The 26,653-nt window shown below is 47.2% G+C and overlaps 1 protein-coding gene across 4 annotated transcripts; it reads left to right on the top strand.

Annotated features, from left to right (window-relative positions):
- The first annotated feature begins 1,775 nt into the window (after positions 1-1,775).
- On the top strand, positions 1,776-24,550 carry PACSIN3 (protein kinase C and casein kinase substrate in neurons 3). Of its 4 annotated transcripts, none has more exons than XM_068161538.1 (12): positions 1,776-1,932; positions 15,158-15,241; positions 16,666-16,766; positions 17,190-17,346; positions 18,081-18,316; positions 18,722-18,877; positions 19,392-19,567; positions 20,336-20,456; positions 20,869-21,005; positions 21,623-21,688; positions 22,196-22,356; positions 24,225-24,550. In XM_068161538.1, exons 3-12 carry the CDS (start codon positions 16,713-16,715, stop codon positions 24,338-24,340), a joined length of 1,380 nt encoding a protein of 459 aa, XP_068017639.1. In that variant the 5' UTR covers positions 1,776-1,932; positions 15,158-15,241; positions 16,666-16,712; the 3' UTR covers positions 24,341-24,550. The 4 variants fall into 4 exon arrangements, with proteins under 4 accessions (XP_068017639.1, XP_068017640.1, XP_068017638.1 ...); XM_068161537.1 differs by lacking the exon at positions 1,776-1,932 and adding an exon at positions 2,168-2,249; XM_068161539.1 differs by lacking the exon at positions 15,158-15,241.
- Positions 24,551-26,653: the final 2,103 nt, after the last annotated feature.

The raw sequence follows: 26,653 nt of genomic DNA, 5'->3' as shown, positions 1-26,653 counted from the left end.
AGAACGGGGATTGTTTAGTCTGGAGAAGAGGCAGTAGGGAGACCTCGCTGCTCTCTACAACTGCCCAAAAGGAGGTTGTGGTCATGTGGGAGTCCCATCTGTTCTCCCTGGTATCAAATAATAGAACAAGAGGAAATGGCCTCAAATTGTACCAGGGGAGGTTTAGATTGGATATTAGGAAAAAAATATTTACTGAAAGAGCAGTCAGGCATCGGAACAGGCTGCCCATGGAGCTCGTGGAGTCAGTGTCCTTGCAGGTGTTCAAGAAACATGTGGGCACAACACTTCAGGACATGGTTTAGTGGCCATGGTGGTGTTAGGTCAATGGTGAGACTTGACCTTAGAGGTCTCTTCCGACTGAAATAATTCTATGACTCTATCTTAGATCTACAGCATGTAGGATATCAGTATCAAAATCAGCATGGAAACATAACATAGAGCAGATGCAGGATATAGAATATTAATGTCTGACAGATGTTTGCCTTTTCTGTACTCTTCATTAATGTTCATTAGTTTGATAATGGAGTTAAAACCTCAACTTTTAATGGAATTGAAATTGTATCTATGCCAAAGAGTGGGGTGTGGTTTGGTGTGAATAAATACAGTGTTGATGCTTATACTCTCAACAAATTCAGTGGAATGACTTCTAATATCCACTTTCCAGCACAGCAATTCATATCTGAAGGGCACCAGCACAGTTATTTGGCTCCTATGGAACCTAGAGCAATTGGAAAGAGAGAGAGAACATCCCAGTACTGCTCCAGAGAAATGAGAGCAACCAATTTACAGCACGTTGTTTTTGTCTCTTCCTCCTGTAGGGTTCTCAGTCTTTCCTTTCTCCACTGATGAAATAAACATCAACACAAACACACAGCTGCTCCATGGAATTGTCCTCCAAGTCACTCGGAAGCAGTCATAAGGAGGCAGGCCAGTAAGGCCTCCCAGCACTGCTCCTGCAATCCCTGCCCTAGCATCCCTGGGAAATAGCACCTAGGGCCTGGTGTTAGAAATGTGAACTCTCACAGACAAACCCCGGCATAGAAAAAAAAAATTGCTTGTTTTAACAAAGAGACTGAGGGCTTAAGGATGAGGTCCGGACTATTCAGATAAAGGTCTTGTGAGAACAGGATGAGCAATCAAACAGAATTGGCAGGATTGATCTGAAAGTGAAAGAAGGATGCAAAGCTAAACCGAGGGTGAAGCTGCTCTCCAGTCCCGGGGGAAAGTGAAATCTAACTATGCTCAGAAGCGAAGACACAGCTCTTTGCCTGGGCAGCAGCAGGGTTTGGGAAAGTCGTTGAGCATATTACAGTGACTCGGGTCCCTGCGGGTCAACTGGCCAGTACAGCACACAAACTAACTAACTGAAAACTAACTAAAGCCCCAAACCCAGCGGACAACACAGAGATGGAAGAGTTGGGCCGAGCATCGGTCTGGGTGGGTAGCTCCACACAGGGCGGCCGCCGCCGCTGTCCTCTTCCTCCTCCTCCCGGAGCCCGCCATGTCGAGGGGCGACTCGAACAGGCATACTTCCTTTCCCCGGGGAAAGGACAACCCACAGCCCCTTCCTCGCTGTTTAGAAGGGTCGACCCCAAGTTCTCCCCGTGGGGAGAGCACTGTGGCGAGCGCCGCCGCTGCCCCGTCGCCCCACCTGCCTGGGCACAGCCCGCTCGGCGGCAGCAGCCGCCCGTTAATTGGATCAAGAGCCCGGCGGAGGGGGGCGGGGAGGCAGGCGTCTTGTTCGAGCTGCCTTGTTGCCACCGGAGTGCTCCGAGCGCACGGGCCGAGCCCGCCCCGCCGTGAGCTGCTGGAGGCGGGGCAGGAGCCCCTGTCTCCCGCCGCTGAAATAGGGGGAGGGTCCCGCTTGTTCCTAGCCCAGGTGGCTGCTGCTCCCCGAGCGTCTCACCGTGCCGAGCAGGCGCCGCCTGTGAGGTAAGTAGCAGGGTCACCTCGGCCGCGGGCTCCGCTCTCCCGGGACCGGGCGCCGCTCTGCTGCCGGGATGCCTTTCGGACCCCTTCCCCGTGGTGTTCCCGGAGTCCCGGCGGCAGAGCCCTGGCCCGGTCCCGCCGCCGTCTTTCCGCGGCGGGCAGCGCTGCTCGGGAGGCGCTGGCTGCTGCGAGGGAAAAGTTTTCTCATGGAAAGGGGGGCGGGAGGGGGAGGCGGTGCCCAGTCGGGCGCTGTCTGTGGGCAGAAGGGAATCGGGAGGCGGCTCGGCGCGGTTTGGCTTGTCGCGGAGCGGAGACTCCCGGTAAGCGCAGGGGAGCGACGGCGCTGCGGGGCCGGGAGGGGCAGCGGGTTGTTCGCAGTCCACGGCAGGTTGTTCATGGGGGGGCTGAGGGAACCGCCCGGGAGAGCTCCAGTCCCTAAGCGTCCTTTGCAGCCTAGCCGCTAGCCTGACCTTCACCGGGTGTCCCGCTGCCCGCCTCCCCTGGGCTGGATTGCCGCCCCGTCGCTGGGGGCTGCGGCGGCTTCTCCTGCCTCCAGAGTCAGCGCCTCCGCTCCGTGGCGGGGACAGGGGCCCCTTTGTGCCGCATCCGTGTTGAGCCGCTTCCCACTCTGAAACTGGAGCCGCGGGCGCTGGCAGCGCCGAGGCGGGAGAGGGTAAAGCGGCTTCCAGGACCCTATGGGGGAAGGGGCCTCGTTGGGGCCCAGGCTTGGGGGACTGCACCCCTTTGTCTCAGAGGGGGTCCATGTTCTTCCTCAGCTGGACTCCTGACGGCCGGAGTGAGGAGTACGGCAAACGAGACAGTCCTGGTCTTTTCCTCCCTTCTGGCTGTCGACAGCAGTTTTCGTGTCAGGGAGGAGAGAGCAAGGCTTGAGGCAGGGCAAGGGGCGCTGCCTGCAGAAGTGTCTCCTGGCAGGCTGCGGGGGTTACCGTGTCCTCTCTGGCCCAGGGCAGGAAAAAACTGATAAACATGGAGGGTATTAGTGGGCCTGAACATGCAGTATTTGAGAAGATAGTCAATGATTTGCCACCGTACACAGGAGGAGGGAACCACGATCTTAGCAAAGCTATTGATAAATGAAGCTAGTGTGGCCCAAAGGCATTAACCAGTTTCACTGCTTTCTGTGCCAACTATGTGTCCTTTGCTTGCTTCAGTTCTTCAGCTGGCAGGAGGCTCAGAGCTTGGTGGTGAGGGGGAGGTTAGCTGACCACCTCCAGAGACATGCTTCTGGCCCTACAAAGTAGTTTGGTCTTTTTGTTCACTTTTTAACCTTCCTTGCCCCTGCCTCCTGAAACAGGAGATGAGTCTCAAATCAACCTCCAGATCAACTGCCAGTCTAATTTGCACGAAGGAATTTCTGATATGATGGCAATTGATGGTAGTGCAGAACCTGAGCAGAGCCTCCTACTCCGCCCTGAAATTGAGGTGTCGCCAAGAAGTTGCTAACCCTTACCATCGTAGTGGTATGACTCAAGTCATCTGTGGTGTGTAATGGGAGTAGAATGCACAACTGCAGTGTGTGGGCTAAAATCACTGGGTCTAGATACTCCTTGCTCCAGGTGTGAGCTAGTCTCTGGGTGGAGTCAAAGTGGAGCTTCTCCCCTTGCATTGCATAACTGGGCACATTCTTTTGGGCAAGGGTTCACCTTTCTGTGAAGTGCACAAGATGCTCTGTGTGAGACAGAGTCTGTTCTGCTTTGGTGGTGTTTTGTGTTATTAATGGCACTTCAGTAGAAGTTCCTTAAAATATTTACCAGATTATCTTTTGAGTTGCAGCTTGGAACAGAATGAAGGTGTGAGCTGGATCAGCTGCTTCCTGCCTTCCCTGTCCTGTGTCTGCTGTATTGTATTGCTTTATTGGCTTTTTTCTTCTGTCCTATGAGTTTGAGCTTCTCTGGCTTGCCCACACTTGTTCAAGTGAAGACTGTCTTCCCCTTCTCAGGCTGTAAAAAGCAGTAACTTTAATGTGTCAGCTATGTATATGCCAGAGAACAACTGCCCACCTGGAAGTCCATGATCAAACATCAGTGAGTGAGTTAGAATTGTGTGCGATCGGACCGTGCCAAAATGCCACAGGTCCTTGGCAAACTCTGTAACCAAGTAGTAAAAGCCTGAAAAATCTTATGGGCCCAAATGATTTTGTTTTTTCCCACAGGGCAATGATTGGTGCTTTCAGTCATTTCAGGTGAGAGGTAGCCTAAATCTTCTGGGTTTTCTGTGGATGATCATGCATTTCAATAAACAGAGATGTCTATATAGCTTCTTTTGTGGTTGGTTTTTAATTCAGCAGTGAAGTCAGGTATGTTTGTAATGTAAGTGCTGTTCTTAGGAGATGGCAGAGCTGTGAAAAACAGTAGTGACTGCACCAGGGTCAGCATGAGCTTCTGTTAGGAACTCGTGTCTTACATCACAGGGCATGGCAAATTCCTTCTTTATTCTGGCCATCTTGAGGGCTGGAGATCAGTTGCTGTTTGAACTATTTGGTCTGTTATGGCTGGCTTCCAGGGATTGATGGGGACCGCAAAAGCTGGAAGTATCTGCCTGCAGCCTGAGTGGAAAAAGCTATGCTCTTGATTGGAGAGCATTAATAAACTGCCTCTATTTTTGCCATCAGCTGATCAGTGATGTGTGAATTTGGGCTGCTCTTGATGGTTCATGGGGGAATGCCTAAACAATAGGAGAGCTGTTTAAGCCCTTTGAGGGACTTTTATCTTTTTGAAACAGACCTTCTGATCAGGCAGGCTATTTTATCGCTAGTTACTCAGCATGATGGGTGTAGAGGGTACTGTATGACAGAGAACTGTGTCAAATAGATTAAAAAAAAAACCCACCCCTGAGTATCTTAGTCTAAGGCTTTAGTGGGTGGGACAGAAACCAGTGAGTACTGTATCTGTAAGTTTTCATGAAGAATTTGGGATTTTGCTCTTTGAGGAATAACAAAAAGGCTTTGTGTCCTTGGAGCTGTTAAGAAGCTGTTCAAGAGGTAGCTTTTTGCCACTATCTTGCAGCATGGTGACCTCTGTAATTTAAAATCCAAATGCCCTCTGACTGGGCACTATTTTTCCAGCAGCACAAAGTGTAATGTCAATGTAAAGAACCTGGTGTCTCTGCTGTAAACATCCAGCTTTGTGAGTGGTATGTCCTTCAAGCTGAAATGTGGGCTGAAGCTTGGGCACCGCTTTAAGGCAATATGTGTGACTGGCATTCTAACTGTATCTCGGCCTTCAGTGGTTCCTCCTTGCTGTGAATGGCACAATAGGAAAGAGCCTTTCAGACTTGTGATAGTCAGAACGTGTGTGTTAAATCTAGTGGTTGTCACTGGGCATTGTAGTTTGCTGAAGAGGCATGTGAGAGATCTCCATGGTACCGGGGGCCTGGATCCAGAGACATTAGGCTTGTGTGGGATTTTATGTTCTTGGTGGGGGACTGTGGTAGGACTCTATTTACTGAAACCTGTCAGTAAGTTTTTCCAGGCTAAAGAAGTTACTTACAACTAATAGTGTTACAGAATCATAGAATAGTTTAGGTTGGAAAAGACCTCTGAGGTCATTGAGTCCAACTGTTAACCATTACCCGGTCTTCAGCTTGCTCAATCCTGTTCATGCTACAAGCTTGCCAAGCTGGGTCTCTTCTCTTTGCAGGGAGATATGGTGCTTGCCTCCAGGGCTGTTGGGGATGTGATCAGTCTTTTCAATTGCCTATAATTGACTATGTTGCCAGTAGCTTTCTCCTCTCCCTCACTCTTCCTGCTGCTGAGCCAGACATCTTCTGTTCCTGCAAGTGCTGAGCTGTATCAGCTACATCACTGCTGTGTTGAGCTCTGGAGTAGGCCCCTCTGACAAGGGCAAGAAGCTCTCATCTGGAGAACTGGAAGAACATGCAGCATATTTCACATCTTGAATGATTCTAGATATTTTTGCTTCTTGATATTTTCAGTCAGCTCTTCATTGTAGCTGGGACTGCTGACCTGTGGAAAACTGTGTGAAAGTGTGCAGTTGACTCCAGTAGGCTTCTGTCCCCATGCAGACAAAAAAATCGGGGTTCTGAGCTGTGAGAGGAGCTGCTTCAGGAAACCACTGGGGAGGAGGATGTGTGTGTGGTGGAAATAAAGCCCACTGGATTGTTCTGCTTGTGCTTTCTGCTTTTTAAAAGCTTCCTAGCGTTCTTTCCTCACATCAGGTTAAGTTCTGAGAATCAGAAACTGAGATAATTGCTTTGGGCTATGGGCTGAGAAAGCAAATTGCATTGCAGTGACACTGAACATTTAGAATCTGTTCTGTAATGTGTGCCCTTTGAGCTGACTGTCCCATGTGCTTGTGTTTGCCTGCATTCTTCTGGATAACATCTGGCATATGAAGTAATTGATATTAATGGTCCTGCTCTTTGGTTTGAGATACAAAAATTTACTTGAAGAGGCATTTCTGATACCAAAGAGCAGATTCTGTGCAGATAGGATGAAAGCAGATAAAAGTTGCTCTATGACATACAGGATAATGAACTTCAAGAAGAATGCATGAAGTATGCATCTCCACAGTGCAGGCTAGTTCCTAATGACTGTCTGTCTTCAACCTCATTATCTGTGTGTGCTTCTGGGAAATCTGTCAGAAAGACACATGAGTATCTTTAGGAGTGGAGTACCCACAAAGTGATTTGATCTGCCAAACTCTTCTTGAATTGGGAGATGCTAGGAAGCAAATCTGAGTTACTGGACGTTCTCTCCAGTCCACAGAGCAAACAATGCTTTCTTTTTACATGCCTGGTGCCTTAAAAGGCTGTGCAAAACTACTCTGGAAGAGCTGGTATATATCCCTGCCAGTTCATATGGTACTGAAGTCTGTCTTAGAATTGCAGTTGCTCTTTGTGTTGCTTAGATTTCCCTGGGAGGAAGCATGTGAGTAAATCTATTTCTGGCAACAAAAGGTGAACAGAGAGCCTCACCATAGAAGAGGAATTGAATTGACTACAGTGTGAAACAGAAGCAATAGGTGTGATGTTTATTTCATTCTTCTCCCTTACCTTAATAGATGTCCTATCACTCATCTTACCTTTTTCAGCTCTCCCTTCAAAAAGTTGCTTGTACTTGCTTCTACAGCCTGTTTAGGACTTGGAACTGGGCAAGGAACTGGATGAACTTAAACACCTTCATGGTGATCTTCTTTCAGGTTCTTGTCTGCCGATTATAAATATCTGGAAGGAAAGTATTCACATAGTGAACAGTTTCAGTAAATCTGCTTTTACTAAGTAAAACCAGAAACCTGTTTGAAGCAGCCAGAGATGAAGAAATGCAGTACTTTTAGTACACTGGCTATATGATTGTCATGCTCTTGGTCCAAATGGCAAAATACTTGCTACTTGTCTATTCCATTCCCCCTTCCTATAAAGACAGATAATGGGAAGGACAACTGGTGGTAAAGTGAGGCCAGAAGTTGCAGAACTGTCTGGATTAAAAAAACCCAACAACCCAGTGACTTCCAAATGAGAGGAAGATGCAGAGAAGACTGGTTGGAGACTTCATATGACTACTGTACAGTTGATCTATGCTTAGCAACGAAGCAGGCCTTAGATACTTTCTCTCCTGGTGCAAAGAATAGAACAAATACGCAATCGCTATCATCAGCAGCAGATCCACACACATCAAATAAATCACCTTTGGATCCCAGCCATCACTTATAATTACTCTTTCTCCTACTGGAATCTTAAACTCCCTTATCTTAATTGGCAAAGTGCTCGAAGTTATATTTCTGTATGTACTAAGCTGAAAAAAACCCAGACAGCGGTCATACAGAAGCTGAATTTTACTCCTTCATAGGCAGCTAGAATCTCTTTCTCTGTTGGAGTATAATTAGCCTCTGAACCTCTGTAACCTCGACTCCAGAAACCAAGAGGTCGTCCACGTGTCTCCCCTGGAGCTTTTTGCCACAAGCACCAGGTTGGACCATTGTCACTTGCAGCCGTGTACAAAATGTTCTTAATGTCTGGACCATCTCGGACAGGTCCCAGACCCACTGCTTGAACTACCTCTTGCTTTATCTGGTCAAAGGCGCTTGTTGGTCAGGTCCCCAGTGGAAACTGTTTCTCTTTGGAGTTACATCATACAGAGGTCACAACAGTGAAGCAAGAAATCCCAGGAGTGCAGTGTTAGAATGGTGTTAACTGGTTTATGGGTCCTCTGAAGGTTGGTTGATTGTATTGATTGCAGTCTGCTTCCTTAGGACTTCTTAATGCATTCAAGTAAACTTGATCCTCGTTCTGGAGGTTGCAAGGTGATTCAATCACTGGAGGAGAAAATTCCATGGACAGGAACTTACAGGAGTTTGATTTCCCCCTCCCCCTGCCCCAACCACAGGAAACACTTCTGATACCACCTTCTATTCTTTTGGCTCAGGGTTGAATGAGGCCGGAGCCTTTTGTTCTGTTTGGATGACTGCTGTCTGTGTAAAGAGCTGAACATGACAAACTTCTTTACAGACAGCTTGGCTGGAAGTGGGTGAACTGGCTTAGCCTGCTGTTGTAGTAAGTCACCTGTACTAAGGTATAGTAAACTGTTGCAGGATGTACTATTGATCTTGTGCCACCAGTCACTGAATGCAGAAAAAAATCATGACTGGGTGAAATGTAGATTAAATCTTGGAAAAACTGTCTGTATTTAGTGTAGCTTGAGACTGTGGAGGGTGGGTGTAATAGCTTTGGCTGGAGCTTTAAACACCTGTTTGTCAGTGGCTTAGGAATAAATGGCTACCAGTTGTTTGGGTTCCTTTCTGACTAAAAGGGAAGAGATGGTTGCATGTATTTGCTGGCAAGCTTGGTGTTTATTTTCAGGGACTTATGGCAGCAGGGTAGGAAGTATCCTGGGAAGTACCCAGTATGGAAGCATGCAAGTCAAGAGGCTTGGGGAGTGGAACAGCAGAGATAACAGGTTTTCAACACCTGCATGGGTTAAAATCTTCTCCTGATAAAGGAGTAAGGCAGAATGGGGAAGTGGGAATACCAACTAATGTTGAGAGCAGGAGCTACACTGTTCACAGGGCTAAGAAAGTAGGCTAAGGTAGTGCTGTTGTTCCTGGTTGGTTGGGGTGTGTTTTCTTACTAGCTTTCCCCTGCTCCTCATTGTAGCTGCCTATTAAATACATAGACACAGCATACATGTCAGGATTATTCTAGGAATTGTCTTGAATATACTGAAACAGCATGGCTTGTTGCCCTGTTACCAGTCCAGCACTGGTTTCCTCCCTCCTTCAGCTCTGTGGGTAATTGAGACTATAATCAAACCTTCCATAGGAAGAACAACTGGGGGAAAAGTAACAGAGACCTTGATAGCCAAATGTATTCCTTAATTAGCATTGTCTCCTATTGTTGTCCCAACTGGGTTAGGTCTGCATTCCTGTAATACTAAAGATCTCCAGCATCATATTGGAAAGGAAAACAGATTTTTCCCTTTTCTTGGTGAAACAATTTCTGCTTAGTAAAGCTATATCATTGAGGAGACATCAGACTTCAGACAGCAGCAGTGTGTTGGTAGAAGCCTGTCTGGTAGCCTTGGTCTCTGAGAACCTGACAGGAAATAGCTGGTAACATGGAAAGTAAGTAATTCTGAATGCACATTTTAAGACAATTTGGGTTAACACATGGGGGGTGTCTCTTCAGTACATGAGCTTGGTCTGAATGTGAAGATGGTAAAGAGAAAAGAGCTGTGGTGTAAAATATGAAAGAATAATGAAGCAACAGATAGGTCAGCACTTTATGTGGAACACTTAATCTGTATTTTAGTACTTTGCTGTCATCATGGGGAGTTTTGCTTGTGGACAGCCACTAGAGAATCATGGTCTGGGAGATGGGCTTCAGTGACAGGCTTGCATGTAACTGAAGTGACCTTTGTGTGTAGTTACTGTTCTGCCCGATGGCTCTGTCCTCCCCTCAGTGGAGAGATCAGCTGAAATCTTGCTTGAAACTGCACTGGGCGGCCTTGGCAGGCTGCAGCGCTCAGGGAGCGGCTGGGAAACACTGGCTCTTAGTCCCTTTCCCAGTCAGGTGACTCTAGCAAGGGTGTGATCACAGCAATAAGATAAATATCTTTAAGGGAAGTTTTGGAGAATCTTCACGTGATTTGGCACCCTCTATAGCTGTAGAGAAGAACTGGCCCCTCCTTAGAAAGGTTACTACACCTGTAAGTATCAGTCCTCTTATGTAATGCAAGCGGAGAGCACATTACTGGGCATCACTGAAGTCATAGTATCATAGTATCAGTCAGGGTTGGAAGGGACCACAAGGATCAGCTAGTTCCAACCCCCCTGCCATGGGCAGGGACACCCCACACTAGATCAGGCTGGCCAGAGCCTCGTCCAGCCTGGTCACTAATTCAGAGCTGTTGGGCATGCACCTCCTGAGATGGTAAGGCTGGAAAGGACATGGGGTCCCATGCCCCATTTAATTGTTTCCATCGGGGACCTTCCTAGCACTGCTGTCCCAGCAGCAATCCAATTCATTACACTGCTGGAGTCAGCTTTCTAATTCCATTCTGACAACAGATTACCAGAAAAAAAATAATTTAAATAAATCAAAAATCATGCCTGTGATCCTGTAAGGAGAGGTGGGGCTGTCATTCTTTTGTGTGTTCAGATTGAAATGTTTATCTGCAGCCTACACCGGACGTGCCCTAGAATGGAAATAATGCCTTCATCATTGTCTGCCATACAGAAAAGTGATTCTGAGAAGCAAACAGACCAGTCACAGGAATCTCATGTTGCTTCCCTGTGGTGTTAATTTCTGTCTGAAAGTGGAAATTAGTTAGTTGCAGCCCATTCCTGATTTAAAACCCCTGTTTAGTTTACCATGGAACACTTCTATAGAACTTGGCCCACAATAAAAATGGGCTTCAAACAAAGCCTTAGCTGCCATTAGTGGATATGTAGGGACAAACTCAATTGTATTTGTGCCTGCGTCCAGTATTTGCTGCTGCACTTGGGAAAGGGGAGGAGAGTTGGGCAGAAGGCCTTGTCTGGTGCAATGTACAAGCTCTGTTTCTGTGGACCAATTCCTGCAGGGCTGCATGCATCAGCCCTTTGAGCATTTGTAGGGTTCAGAGACTTGCTCTTGGCAAACCTAGGAAAAACAACTGCTCACAAGGAGTCTCAGGAGGCAGTTGAGCAATGCACAGGAGTGATGCCTTGGGTGTTTGGAGGCTGGAAGTATTGTAGTGTGGTGTAGAGGGAAGAGCATCTCTGTGGTTTACCTGCCTTGGGGAAAGGTTTCTGAAGTGAGGAGTGATGATTACTATTTGGTTTAGAAGTTTTCTTTATGGATCAGGACCCTGTTGTATTTGTGTTGTGCAAACACGAAACAGGAAGGCAATACCCTGTAGCCTGTTGCAAGATTGACATTTGGAAAGGAAGGTTTTAGCCTGACTCTTTGGGTTAAGGGCAGAGATTGGTGTCTGAGATGTGTCACTGACTAGAGCAGGAGTAGGACAAACAACTTGATGTTTGTTGTACAAAGGAACACAGCTATTCTACAGCTCTGCCAGGACAAGCCCTCTGGCATTTCCCCAGGTGAAGCTCAGTACCAGTGAGGTAGTCATGAACCATTCTGCCTTTCTGCAGCTGAAGACCAAGAGGCATTTTTTAGGTAATTTAATAGGAAGCTGATAGCAAGTGTGGCCTAGTAACTATGTTGATCATAGGTGAGAGCAGGTATTTTGGGAAGGGAGGGGAGTACCTTTTCTAGCACTGCTAGCAGAAAGGGCTGTAGCTCTGTGGAGCTCTTCTGCATTGTTTGGTTTATTTACCTGACATTGCTGGTTGCAGTAGTGTCTGTGATGACCTCATCTGTAAGCCTGCAGACATGTCAAGTGACTAGAGCCGTAGTCATTCTTTTCTCTCCTTCAGAGAGCTTGTCTTACAGGAGCTCCAGTGCAGTCTCAGGTATCACAGGATAGCAGAATGATAGGGGTTGGAAGAGACCTCTGGAGATCTAATCCAACACCCTTGCCAGAGCAGGTTCACCTGTAGCAGCTTGAACTCATATGAAGGTGTTCAGGTGGGTTTTGAATGACTCCAGAGAAGGAGACTCCACCACCTCCCTGGGCCCACCTGTCTCAGTGCTCTACCACTCTACCACCCTCCAAGTAAAGAAGTTCCTCATGTTTAGATGGAACTTCCTCTGTTCAAGTCTGTGTCCATTAACTCTTGTCCTGTCACTGGGCACTACTGAAAAAAGACTGACCCTATTCTCCTGACACCCACCCTGTAAGTATTTATGAGCATTGATAAGATCTCCCTAGTCTTCTCTAGGCTAAAAAAAACCAAGTCACTGAGCCTTACTTCATAAGAGTCTTCTAGTCCTCTAATCATCTTTGTATCCCTTTCCTGTACTCTCTCAAGCAGTCCCTTGTTCTTGAACTGGTGAGCTGAGAACTGGACACTACTCCAGATGAGGCCTCGGCAGGGTAGAATAGAGGGGGAAGATAACCCTCCTTGACCTGCTGGCTACACCCTTCTTGATGACGTCAGGATGCCTGCGTGGCCACAGGGGCACATTGCTGGCTTAATTAGCTCTTAACTGTGAGAGCTGAAGGTTTGAAGATAGGGATAAATCCTCCTTTGCTCTGCGCACACGGTGTGCTAGATAGCCTCTTCTTAGCAGAGGAGGAATCTCCTGTGTTGCTGAGACACATAACTCTGTTTGACTCAATATAACTTGAGCTACGTTGCTCATATTGTGTGGGCTCTGCCAGACCTCCTGAATCATGTACATGGTGACTCTTGCTACATCAGGCTGTCCACAAGGTAGCCCTGTCATCTCTACTTTGCTGTAAAATGACCTCCACCCTTAAGCATGTGTAACTCACGTATTGGCTTTTCCTGGGAAACTGAGGTTTTGCCTGGTCTCAAGCTCTTGGTGGCTTGCAACACATGGTGTTTCAGGAATAACTAGGCATGAAGGGATGGAGTGGCAATCTCTTTGCTCTTCTAGGGCTCAGGATGACAGCAGCAGCTGTTCTTCAGCGCCTGTGTGCAGGACTAAGAACCTTCCCTATGTCTGCATGCAGATCCAATTTGATCTGCTGACTGACATGGGTTCATGGAGTATGTAAAGTCCAGAAAAAGCCTAGCAGAATAGGGTCCTCCTTCTTCTTTGACCTTTTTGCTTCTACCAGGCTGGATTTTTCTGGACTTCAGTGAAGTCTATACTACTGTTATGGAAATACATACTGAAGTGGCTGCTACTCAGGTCATGGAGAGTAGTCTGTAGAAATGTTACCCTGGTTTGTGTTCTCCCACCTAGCTACTGTGCTGATGACTAGAGTATAGCCTTAAGCTGTGGGACACTTTGCCCCATGATGCTGAAATCTCATGTGGGTTCAAAAGGAGGTTGAAGAAATTAATAGAAGAAAAATCCTTTGAGTGTTGCTAAATTCATGGGTGCACATCCAGTGCAGGAAGTTTCTGTCAACAAGTGATTAGAGGCTTGGAGGCATGATGAGTGTTTGCTTTCGTCTCAGAGTGAGGGAAGGTACCTGCTTTTGGCTACTGTCTACAGAGGCTGTGAGGCTATGTTGTTTGATCCATCACAGTTGCTACTTACTATGTTTCACAGCCTGTTTTAGTGATGGCAAATCCAGTTCTTTGGGTTTCTAACTCCTAAGAAAATAAGTATGGATCAAATTCTGATGTGGAAACTGCAAAAAGAACGAATTTGAGTGTTTGGGCTTATTGGGGTTTGGTGTTTATTTGCTTGACTATCCCTCAGACAAGCACTCTGACACACAAGAGCTTCCCACATTTGCCCCTGAAGTCTAGCACTGTGTAGTCAGCCTGAATTGGAAACCAGAGATGGAAGGCACGTTTGTGATTCATTGCTTTCTGATAAAGTGGGGGTGAGGGTGTGGCATGGAAAAAGTGACACATCCTTGATGTGTCATATCTAATTGATCTGTGCATTCATTGATGAGGAGAAAGAAAGGGTCTGGGGCAGTTTTAAGTCTACTTTTACATGACTGTTCATGAAGCTTTGTTTAATTTCAGGAACATGTAGTGTGGTTTTACTGGGGACCACAGAGAACTCTTAGAAAGTTTATAATAAGCCATAACCCTTTATCCAGTGACCAGGATAATGCAAGGGTGTCCCAACTATTCCCCTCCACATTCCTGACCAAAGGTTACTAGCCTGCTTGCAATGACCCAGTCCATCATTTCTTTCCTTCCTTCTCTTTCCTACCTTCTTTCCCTCTTTTAGCCAGACATTAAGACAATGTTGGGTAAAGTCCTGCCTCTAGGTTTTGCAGTTTCCACTCTGAGCTGTGTTTACTCTTGGTTGCCCTAATCTTCCAGCCTCAGCTGGGTGGATATTAGTGGCTGAGTAGAAAGGGATTTTCCTTGACTGTTTTTTAAATGAACAGATGTTTGACTTTGAAGCAAATTTTCAGAGAAGTGACTGTGAGGTGACCAAAAATGCCTCTTTCTGCTCTCACTTCCCTTAACTTCTGCAGGCCTTTTACTTGCCTTTCCCCTGTGGAAAGGTGATGACAGTTACCTGTGTCATAATGGCAAAGTATTTGAGAATGTCATGTGGATAGTTCACAGAACTAAAGGAAAAGTTGTGCTGGTAGAGAACCACATCCTACCAAGGCAGTGCTAGGTGCTCTGCTGCTAAAAGGACTCTATGCCTCTAGAGCAGAATGTGCATTCTTAGAGGTTTGAGGTTGTTTCTGAAATGTAGATATATGAAGTCTTTTGTCTTGTGTATAAGTCCTCTTCACCTTTAGTAAAAAGGGACTGTAAAAAGTGCATGTGTGTGCCCTTCCCTTTTTCTCCTGAAGCCAATGAAGTGTAGAAGCTTGTACAGCAGTGTGTGGAGGTGGTGGGGTTTGTTAGACTGGACATTGTACTGTGAGGGGGGAACCAGGCCCCATGTATGGTGCCTTTTGCTCAGCTGTTGTGATGCTACCTTTCCTGCACAGAGCTGTCATGCTGCCCCACTGTTTCTATTTTAACTCTCTCTGGGGTTAGATCTTGTGACACAAGGATTTGGCATCTCCTACGTGCCGGAACGTGGCATCTCAGGAGGCACAGTGGCTGCAGCTGCTATATCAGAGGGTGCCCCTCCTAGTAGCTGGCAGAAGGGGGACATCCCTGGGATTGGGATGTATCAGAACAGGCAGCATCTGTGCAGAGGAGCAGAAGTGTCTAACTGTGCCCATCTCTGTCTCCTTCAGTCTCTTTCACAGAGTTTGAAGAGCTTGGGATACACTTGCCAGCTGCTCACTGATCCCCTGTGGCATCTTGCTTTCAGCTTTCAGGTACGTAGCTAGTGGAGACCATAGTAGGGTTGTGTGCCTGCATGCATGGAAGATAGCTTTGCAGCCTTCTGACAAATGGCAGGGAGGGAGAACTGGGACAGCTGGTGGCATAAATCAAAGTGTTCTTCAGGTTTCAAGGCTTGTGCACCTGAGTGTCATGTCCCATTTAACTTGCTTCAGCACTTTCAGCTTTCTGGAGAAAACCAGCAGAACAGCATTAATGACACTCTCCATGGGATGAGACTGAGCAAACAGAGCCAGACTGTTCCCAGAAGAAATGCAGGCAATTCCTGCAGTTTGTGTTGAGGGGCTTCACAGTGTGGCTCATGCCACTCTGTGGCATTTTCCCAGCAGGAGCTGGGAGATGTGGACTCTTGATATGATCTTCATCTCTACTGTGTGTTCTGTGGGCTGGCAGAATTTGCAGATACCTCTCCGGGGTGTGAGGGAAGCTTTTTATAACTTGGAATGTGCAAGAGGAGAAGTGGCAGCAAAGGACATCTATGCTGCATTAACCCAGACTTGCCCAGAATGGAGTGTGTTTGTGTGGAGATGACTGGACTTGGGCCTTTTTCCATCACTCCCCCTTCCTTTTCTGCAGAAGAGCAACCCCTGAACCTCTCCCCAAGGAATCCATAGTGTTGCACCACGTCAGAAACAAGCTGGCAGCACAGACTAGCGTAGGGGAGTGGGTAGAAGTGCTGAGACAACATCATGAGATGAACCTTTTACCTTCTAGCCTAGATTTTCAGACTAATGCAGTGAGTGTAGTGGAAACACCAGCTCTTCAGGGATGTTTCTAGGGCAGCAGTACTGCTGGGTAACCAGCACGTGTGCTGCACTGCCTTTTGGCTGCATGTGCCCCAATGTGTTTCTGTAGCTCTGCTCAAAGCCAGCTCAGTTGGTGGGCAGCTTTATAGGGCTCCTCCCCATTCAAGACATGCCTGCCTGCTGACTGCTGAGCCTTGTTTTCTCCAGTCAGTTGTTGTAATCCCATAATCCTGAGTCATACTGGGAAGCTGGAGTCATCTCCATTGATAGAAGACTTATTAAATATCTTTCAAGGCATATTTCATGTAGCTTTTGCTATTCTCATGAGAGCCTTGGTTAAGAAAAAGAAGTCTGCAGACATGTCTGGTGCTGCTGAATTGTGTTGGATTCACTAACATCTCAAGGACCCCTACACCTTAGGTTTGGCAAGATGATTTTCTGCAACATCCTTTCACAGCATGCTGCAGGCCTACCAAGGAGGCCTTTTCACTGCAGGGTGGAAGGGGGTCCTAGATCTCTAGGTGCCCTAGATCTCTGATGGATGTAGTAGTCTGTGCAGGGTAGTAAATTGGGATTTACCATCTTCAAGAGTCGTGAAGAGCTGTTCTCTCTGGAAAGGCTCATCCAGTGCTGTATTTTTTCTCTCTTCTCAGCTCCACTGAAATCTGCAAAAATTCTCTGCTGCAAGAAAACAAGGGTGATGTCATCAGAAGATGATGCTGGTGGGGAGGCTCCTGGGGGCAGTTTCTGGGAGGTAAGGAAGGATAATTGGAGTGTGAGGGAGGTAGGAATGTCTTCTTGCCTCCCCTCACTGGAATTAGGCGGTTGAGTATCAGGTTCCTGGGTGATACGTTGCTCTTAAGGAGTGAGTGAAAGGGAACGGCCCTGTGGAAGTTCAGTAACACTGTGTTATACTGAAGGGAGGAAACCCTTTTCCTCCCAGATGCAGTGATATGTTCCCTGTTCAGCTACCACTCATCTGAGCTGTGAGAGACAAGCAAAGAATCTTGACTTTTTCCTTCCATTGCTGTGCCTGCCTGAAAGGGTACCAGAGGAAGGTCTCAGCTGCTAGCTTCAGAAGGACCTGTGCTCCCTCCCCATGCAACAACTGAGCTGCTGCTGTGTATTCTGAAGGAACATGAGACTCAGTGCAACATAACCATGTGTGAAATTTCAGGCTGGAAACTACAAACGGACAGTGAAGCGAGTGGACGATGGGTACCGACTCTGCAATGACTTAATCTCCTGCTTCCAGGAGAGAGCCAAGATAGAGAGGAATTATGCCCAGCAGCTCACAGAGTGGTCCCGCAAGTGGAGGACCAACGTGGAGAAAGGTAAAGACTGGCAACAGGATGCAGTTGTTGCATTCTCTTCCTTGAGTGCAGCCTCTTACTGAGGTGGTGCTGTTGCCTTGGTGGACAGGCTTCCCTTCCCCAAGGGGCTGACTTTCCTGGGTGTCTTTTTTGTGCATGTAGCCAGTCTTCTGATTCACTTGGAGAGGTGTTCTCTGCATTGTCAGGTGTTTGGTTACACACAAAATAATCTGTTCAACTTTAGCAAGTCTTTGGGCAGTCCACATTTTAAATCAAGCTGCAGGTCTCCCCTTTTAAAGATGACTTGGCTGTCTCTCTTCCTTTTCTTCTAATTAGAAAGTAACTAGCAATGCTGTGATTTAATGGCAGTGGGCTCATCTCACAAAGTAATGGGAAATGGTGGGACAAATGCCCCAAAAGATCTGCTGGTCTGCAAAGCAGCTTAGCCTCAGTCATGAATTAGTGTTGCTCTCTGCCCTGAAGCTCAGGCCAGATCTATGAAGAGAATTTTTACAGAAAACTTGTCAATCTGGTACAGCTAAGACTGCCCAAAAGAAATGTCCATCTTAGCCAGCTGTAAGAGCCAGTCTAGATGCTGCTTGTTGGAGCTGCGTGGAGACCACCCAATGCTGAATTGTGTGGGGCACATTAAGGAAGCAACTCCATACTGACAGGTGTGTGTAGGAGGAAAAGAATCTGCTTTCTCTTCTGGTGGGCAGGAGGTGTAAGAGCCACTCTGGTGCTTCTGCCTGCAGGTCCACAGTATGGTACTCTGGAGAAGGCCTGGCATGCCTTCCTGACAGCTGCAGACAAACTGAGTGAAATTCACTTAGCTGTCCGGAACCAGCTGATTGGTGAAGACTCAGACAAGATCAAGGCCTGGCAAAAGGAGGCCTACCACAAGCAGATGATTGGGGGCTTCAAGGAGACGAAGGAGGCAGAGGATGGATTTCGCAAGGCCCAGAAACCCTGGGTGAAGAAGATGAAAGATGTGAGTAAAGTGTGAATGAGGAAGGAGGGATAAGGGCAGGTGAACTGGCTGCCTGATTGAGACACCCACTGGGCAAACAAACAAGGTTTAGCTGGAGTAGCAGAGAATGCCAGAGGGCTCGATGTCTCGATGGCCTCTTGTTCTTGGTGGTTTTGTAGCTTCCTGATGTGGAAAGACTTTGGTAAGAGACTCTGTATTCCTGCATGGCAGGGAGTACTGAAAAAGGCCATTTGGAGGTACCTCTTCCCTTTGGAGCACAGTTTGCTAAATGCCAAATTGCCATTCCTGTTAGAACGTCCGGAAACGTTTACCAAAACACTGTAACAAATTTTAACGTGACCTCTCTGAGTTATGGAGGATCAGTGTCATCAGGACTGTGGCTTTCAATGCATCCTACTCCTACAGGTGGAAGCTTCTAAGAAAAACTATCATGCAGCCAGGAAGGAGGAGAAAACAGCCCACACAAGGGAGAACCATGCCAAGGCAGACGCGTCTGTCTCACAGGAGCAGCTGCGCAAGTTGCAGGAGCGTGTAGAGAAGTGCACTCAGGAGGCTGAGAAGGTGAGTGTGTGTTCTGTGGATGTGGGTCATAGGGATACTTCTTTCATGGAAAAAGCACTGGTTGAAATGTCTCTCAGTTAAATGGCTCCTCCTGAAGCCTGTAAGAAGGTGGGAGGTGCTGTTGTCGAGGGTTCAGTGAGTTAGACTGAGACTCTGGTAACTAGGGCTCAGGTCTGTCTGTCTCTGGTATTGGGCAGGAAGCAAATTAAAAGTAAATAAAATAGGGGGGTTGGAGGTGCAGAGCTGAAGACCTGGCTACCAAAAGTAGCTAGTTTGCCTGCCTGCAAGAGTGAAGGTGTGAAATGTAGCAAGGAAGAGCAAAGAACTTGTAAGAATATTAGGATAGCAATGGACTGAGATACCAGCAGGTGTTTATTCTTTCTGTGGTTTATAGGTTCAGCAGTGCAGGGGGCAGGAAAAACTTGTCACTTCTAAGGCAGAGCAGGGAGAGTTGTCACAGATTTGACATCAAGGCAACACTTCTCACCATTGCTGTCCTCCTGGGTTGCTACAGTGCAAGGATCAGTATGAGAAGATGCTGGAAGATCTGAATCGCTACAATCCCCGCTACATGGAGGACATGGAGCAAGTGTTTGAGAGCTGTCAGGAAGCGGAGCGCAAGCGTTTGTGCTTCTTTAAGGAGATGTTCTTGAATCTGCACCAGCATCTCAACCTCTCCACCAATGAAAGGTACCAGCCCTGACACAGGAGGGAATTCTGGTGTCCTGGGTTGCTCTGGGGTCTGGTGAGGGGTGCCAGTTCTGGCTTGTCTGAAAAGGAACTGCCTTCTTGCATCTGCCAGGTCTTACTCTTTCTCCTTGAAAGTGTGTCTTACAACTGGCATTTGGGCTCTTTAGACTGGCCACTGCTGGTGTCTCTGACCTTGGACAGTGCCAGGCTCCCCAAAAAGGCCGCCTCCTGCCTCTGACCCTTTCCTCTTCCACTACTGTTCAGTACTCTGTCATTTCTCCATGTTGCTATGTATAATCTCAGTCTGAGGAATGCTGCTCTGTTGCCTTCTGGTATCTATAGCTATTACACCCATTCTGTCCTGATTGAAGGGACTGTTTGGGAGATAATAGCTGTAAGCACCCAAGTAGCCCTTAGGTAGGGGCTACAGGGGGGAACAACAAGAGCAATAAAACTTTATATGCTCCTGTACTTGAAGTTGGAGGCAACAGATCTGAGCTGCCTCTGACCATATGCAAGAATGTGCCAGGCCCTTTCTGTGATCACTTGATGAGCTATGCTGAGAGCTGGCAGATGTTAGTCACTGCCCCACCAAACAAGCCTGTCCCATCTGATGGGCAGTCCCTTCTGTAAGGGTGGCTCTGTTCTCCTAGGGCTGAAACAGTGCTACTGTAGCATCCTGAATCCTGTGGGACTTTGAATGCTGTGGCTTTTAGGAAACTGCTGAGGAACTTGGTTACAGGTGGTTCTGTCTGTTCCTGCTCATAGCTTTCATGCATTGTATCGAGATCTCTACCAAGTCATCATGGCTGCAGACAACCAGGAGGACCTGAAGTGGTGGCGCAACACTCATGGACCAGGCATGGCGATGAACTGGCCTCAGTTTGAGGTGATGGAACGTTCTAGAGTGCTTTAGTACTATTTCCAACCATGCAGCTTCTTGACTGAAAACGGTGGGTTGGCAAGACCACCTTTGCTTGGCAGGCTCCAGATGTTAAGACTTCCCTAAAATTTGTATGTTGCAAGGTCTTTGGTGCCTGATGGGACATGTGCAGTCCTGCCCAACTGCAAATACTCTAGCCAACCAGCTTGCCAGGTCAAAGAACAGGAGCTAGGTTCTCAGGGCCTTGGGATGAGTTCCTGTTACTATTTTCTCACAGCTCCTCTTGTTGCACCTTGAAATTCAACAGGAGTGAGCCTGTTATGTTAGCAAGGTCATTTGGCTGACCAGCCCAGCCACAACTGAAGTATGACCCGGTGTTCTGTCCTTCCTGATGGTGTTACTGCTTTTCCTTGAACAGGAATGGTCCCTTGAAACACAGAGGCCAATCACCAAGAAGGAGAAAAGTGGCAAGATGGCTGATGATGTCACACTGACCAGCATTTTGCCTACACGGGATGGAGTTGTCTCACAGACCCCTTTGCACACAAGGCAAAGGTAAGGGCTGAAGTCTGGGATACATCAGGAGTCATGAATGAGTTCTACTGGAAAGAGTGATTTCTTCCTTAATTTCCTGTCTCTTCCTGCCCATGGCCTTGCCTGTGCCATTCTGGAAAAGTCAGGGCAGAAAAGGGGTTCAGAAGGAGGGTGGGGGGGGGGGGTTGTGGTGGTTTGTTTTGTCTGGTACATACTGCCTCACAGGGTGCCTTCCTTCTAAAGATCCTTCTAGTGTGGAGATTTAGCTCAGACAGATTAATGCCGTGTGAGATACCGGCATGCTTTGCCCTGATGCTTCCTCCCAGACAGAGTGAGGATAGTTGGGCCCTGGCAGCTTTGCCAGTTAGATGTACAACTTCTGAAATGCAGTCATGGAGTTTCTGTTCTATTTTTTTTATCCCCCCCTAATGTGACTACATGACAATTCTAAGGATAGCTGCTTCCCTTGCCAGGAAGCAAGCTGGAGAATAGGGAGAGGATGAAGAGATGTGGGTCGTACAGTTCCTGTAGCCATCTTACTTTACAAAGTGAACTGTGGCCTATGGGAACTGGGCAGAAAAGGCCACTACTAAATTTCAGTCTGTTGGATTCAGAGGTTCCTATTTGCCAATTTGCAGGTTTTCCTATCAGGAGGAGCAGAACAGCCTCTTCCATGACAGCCTGAGGGCACCCACCCATGTGAAGTTAGTATGAAACATAGCCTCTTCAGGGGATTTTTGGTTCCACATGTCCTCTGCTGTTCTTCTCCTCTGCTCTTGACTTGGAAAACAGCATTCTAGACATCTCTTTGGGATGGGAAACAGGGCTTTTCCTGTCTCTCTTATTCTTGGCTGGAACAATTTCTGGACACAGCTGGGCTCTCCAGTTAGAACTGGGCTTCCCTGTATGAGAGGATCTGCTAGAGTAGGATGAGGTCATGGAGAATGTGCATGTGTGAAAATAGTTCAAAAATGAGTTACCCTTCTGTCCCCTGGGGCTCTAATGCTGACATGCTTCCAACCAAATCCACTATCTCCTGAGATCTCTCTTTGCTGTTCACCCTCACTCAGCTGCCTTGTGCCTCTCGCACTTTGTTCTGTTGCATCACAGTCTCAGTGGCAGCCAGGGTGGTGCATGGTTCAGGAGGAGGTGGGGGAGAGATGAGTCTGCTAACAACTGTCTTGTCTCCTCTCTCCTTCCCCACACAAAAGCGGAGGGAAGGAAGACATTTCAGAGTGGTCAGATGAGGACACTCCCAAGAAGTGCCTGGATGCCAATGGGCACGAGGAGGACATAGACGTACCAGGTGTGCGGGTACGAGCGCTGTATGATTACACCGGCCAGGAGGCTGATGAGCTGAGCTTTAAAGCAGGTACAGAAGCACTAATCTCCTACTAACCTTTTGCTGTCCTTGCTTGGGATGACTTAATGATTGAAACACTCTTTAAGAACTGGGTGTCCCCTTGAAAAATGATAGTTACTTTTCTTCCCCTTGTCCTCTGAGGTGGATGATAAATTGGGCAGTCCAACCTGTTCTACACTAAAAGACAGGGAAGCCACAGAAAAATAGATTGTTTAGGCCTTGGTCACACTGTAGGGAGAGCAGACTCCATGTGGTAAAACAGATCTTTGCAGGCACCTCTTCAGGCATTTATTCTGCACTTTATTTTAAGCTTTTATTAAATGCTTCTCCCTTGTGCCATTGATACAAGAATGACATAGGTGGTCGGGATTGTCCTTTGGAGTGACCAGAAATAAAAGTTTTGTGAGAAAGCTCAGCTGACTGACAGGCCCTGCAGAAGGCAGAGTTCAACTGGCAAAAGCCAGCTTCACAAACTTGCTCAAAATGGGTACCTTGAGTGAAGATCCTGACTTGCAACAGAGGACTGAGAAAAAGAGAATGCTGGAGCAAAGTGACCCTTCCCCTTTCCTTCCTCTTAGTTATCTTCTTCAACTCCAAGAGGACACCTGGATCTTGAGGGTGTCTCTGATCTGTGCTACCCCTCTCCAAAATACAGCTGTTTTAAGAATGTACTCAAGTCCTTCAGAATCATAGAATCAGTAAGGTTGGAAGAGACCTCAAAGATCATCAAGTCCAACCTGTCACCCAACACCTCATGACTACTAAACCATGGCACCAAGTGCCACGTCCAATCCCCTCTTGAACACCTCCAGGGATGGTGACTCCACCACCACCCCGGGCAGCACATTCCAATGGCTAACAACTCTCTCTGGGAAGAACTTTCTCTTCACCTCCAGCCTAAACTTCCCCTGGCGCAGCTTGAGACTGTGTCCTTTTGTTCTGGTGCTGGTTGCCTGGGAGAAGAGACCAACCCCCTCCTGGCTACAACCTCCTTTGAGGTAGTTGTAGACAGCAATAAGGTCTGGCAGGGGCTTGTGCCTGAGGCCAATACCTATGCTGCAGTGTTAGCATATTGCTAAACTTCCTAACACTAACTCATTACATTCAAATATCTTACAATACAGGTGACAGTAGATCTTGGCTCTTTTTTTTCCAGGCAGCAGAAGTAATGAGGCATGGCTTTAGTCATTCCCTTTGTAAAACTGCTCTGAGCAGCATGCCTAAGGAGGGCTTAAGTTTAACAGCAGATGACTTTCTGAGCCTCTGCCAGTGTGGGATGTGCCTGCTACTGCAGTCAGACCTCCCTTTCTGGCAGAAGGAGGGATGAGAGGGTGGAGAAGGGGACCTTTCTGCCCTTTCCCAAAGTAGATGTGGGAAGGTGAAGACCTTTTCCTGGTTATAGTCTGGGAAACTAGTTGATTCTAGGCCTTGATGGCCAAACCAAACGCTCTGCCTTGGAATAGTCATTTTGGGTCATAACAACAAGAGTTCTGCAGCCTCTTCAGTTTCCTTCCCACCTGCTACAGGGGAGCCTGTAAATTTCTAAGATCATTCTGGTCTCTATTTTAAGCACCTTCCTCTGGTGGAAGGAAAGCAGGCAGAAGGGCAGGGCACACAAATATTTCTCATGTTGAACAGGAGAAGTGAAGGGCTCTCTGTGAAGTTCCTTGGCCTAGAAGATGGTGCTGAGCCGAGAGAGTGAAGAGGTCAGCAACTCTGGCTTTGATTAAACTGTGCAGTGGTAGTGAATGTGATTAGGGGAAGAGTGTGATGATTCAAACCACTAGCTTTTGCTTTTCATCAGCTCTTCTGAGCCAGAGGAAAATGCCATGCTACCTTTCTCAAGGCTGTTTCCTAATGATTGGTTTTGTTTTTAGGTGAAGAACTAATGAAGATCAGTGAGGAAGATGAGCAGGGCTGGTGCAAGGGCCGACTTCTCGATGGCCAAGTTGGACTCTATCCTGCAAATTATGTTGAGAAGGTTGGATCATGATTGCTACTGCCCTGCTCACAGCCATACCAGCATCTCCTGCAGAGGTCACAGGGTCATAGCTGGCCCCAATCCACCTCTGCACTATATCCAGTAACTTCTGGACTTCAAGGGCATGTATTCCATGTAACTAGTGCTTCATTTTAAATGCCTAGACCTGTAGGGATTTTCTAATAAATAAACAAGGGATGAATAAAGACTTTTCTCACTGGGCACTGCAGGAGTGTAGGGTTGCAGAAAAGAACAGCTCCTCTTGGCTTGTATGATGCTTCCACCTCTTCAAAGTGGAGAAAGCAGACTTCCTTGGCTTCACTGCACATGCAGCCACAGACTGCTGGGGTCTGCCCTGCCCCCAGACTTCCTCTTCAAGGAACTTTGGATCTGCAGGGTAGTAGAGAACTCCGAGTATTGCTTCCCCTTTTTGGCTTCATCAAGCTGACTGGCAGAAATCTATTTATTCCCCACATGTTTCAGATGTCTGCAGCATCCTTCACCTACAGCCTTGTTGGCTCCCTTGGTAAGGCAGATGGTAAAAGTGACATGGCTTCAACAGTCTGGATGTCCATTCCTACTGCCCTCAGATTCACTGGGCCACCACTAGGAATTAAGTGATAATATAGCCTGGAGACAGAAGAAAGCAGCTTTTACCTTGCATGATGTGGCTGTTCAGGCTAACAAGTTGTGAACAGAACTGTCTGGCAGCAGGTCAGAGTTGAGTGGATGTTCCCTGAGCTTGACAGGGGGCTGTGCCACACACTGTAGGCTGGTATTAACAAAAAGGCAACCACAGGCCAGTGCTGTCCTGCTTGGGACCCCTAAAGGCATCAGTGGCATCCTGGAGTTTCTACTGCTTCTGTGTCAGTTTGGCTCTATCTGCCCTTCCTGAATGCTCAGGGCAGAGCAAAGACGGTTTATTACCTCTCCATTTTCTTGACTATTCATGCCAGAGGTGTACACCCTGCTTTGCTTTGCTACACTGTGATCAAGGGTAGGAGAGTGGAGACTACCTTCTGGTTGGTGCAACATTAGCTATAGAGGCATAACTCTTCTTCTGGTTCTGAATTGCTGCAGGTGTACTTATGCCCAGCTGTTAGGTTCTCACTGCTGAATCATACTTATCAAACCTCTTTATCTGGCCTTTCCCTCTGCCCTGGAAAGCCTCTGAGGCTGCTGAGACAAAGTGGAGTCCTGATCCTAGAGCTTTGCATATTCAAACATGGGGACTGATGGGCCTGTCCTGTATGGGATAAACCCAAGAGCCTGAGGGAGCACAAAAAAGGAAACTCTCTTACTTTCAGAAATAATACCCAAACACAACAGTTTAAAATTGCTTTATACCTGCTTGAAAGTGTGGGTGAGATGCATTGAAAGTTTGTAGTAGTCTTCTGTAGTGACATTCTGGGTTAGCACACGTGAGGAACTTGGTTAGGTCAGACTCACAAAACTTAGTCAAGCCTCAGCCAAGCACAAAGAGGCTAACTGCTTCAGCACAGGTTGGAAAAGGGGTGATACAGGTAAGGCTGGAGAGATAGGTGAACATCTGGGATTAAATGACCCCAGAATGTTAATGGTAGGTAGTGAAATAAAAGTGATATTTAACAAGGGTAGACTGAAGAGGAGGGGGAAACAGATTCAGACACTGTTAACTTCTCAGAGATTAAGGTATTCCCAAGAAGCAATTAAAGATCTGAGCAACAGACATTAAAAATGCCTGTCTCCAGCTATGAATTTACCTATTATTCTAGGTTCAATATTTGAAGAAACCTTATATGCCATGTAATTAGAGATGGTGGTGTATAAGCACTTGTATTTACCTAAAGGCCTAGTTTCTGCCTCCAGTAATATGCCCCAGGTAATGCATTCTCAGTGTTGTACAGTATTTGGAAGTGTTCCACTTGTGGACCCACAGATGAGTAATTTGTTGCTGCTTTGTCCTAACACAAATGAATGTGAACAGAGAAATGCTTGCCAAGTTTGAGAGGTAACAGAGGCAAAACCCAGTCAGGGATAGAAGGACCTGAGATGCGCTACAAGGAGTATTGATGTTTACCTTGTTAGTGTGGATGTTGTCAAACACTAGTGCTAACCTCTCTGGTAAGGTCAAGAAATTCTACAAGGGAGTTACAAAGGATAACATGGAGGCTTGACTTCAATTCTTCTGGGTTCTAGTGAGGCTGTAATTAGAGATGGACTTAGGTGTGGCCAGAACTTGTTAAGAGGACAGAAATACCCGGTGGACAGGACCTCGGATTACAGTACAAAGAACCTGAAATTCCACAGGACAAAGTCTGAACAGACTTGTTTGTCCTAGGAAAA

Source organism: Melanerpes formicivorus, unplaced genomic scaffold, assembly GCF_026170545.1.
Source record: "Melanerpes formicivorus ecotype bairdi unplaced genomic scaffold, bMelFor1.0.p_v2 SCAF_58, whole genome shotgun sequence".
Lineage (NCBI taxonomy): Eukaryota > Metazoa > Chordata > Aves > Piciformes > Picidae > Melanerpes > Melanerpes formicivorus.
Note: the sequence above shows the minus strand (reverse complement) of the source record. Positions and strands in the feature narration are given on the sequence as shown.

Excerpts from the sequence above, each read along its gene's own strand:
- PACSIN3 (XM_068161539.1), top strand. The coding sequence starts at position 16,713 with ATGTCATCAGAAGATGATGCTGGTGGGGAGGCTCCTGGGGGCAGTTTC. Across the intron at positions 17,347-18,080 it reads GAGGACCAACGTGGAGAAAG|GTCCACAGTATGGTACTCTG; the intron begins GTAAAGACTGGC and ends TTCTGCCTGCAG. Across the intron at positions 20,457-20,868 it reads TGAACTGGCCTCAGTTTGAG|GAATGGTCCCTTGAAACACA; the intron begins GTGATGGAACGT and ends TTCCTTGAACAG.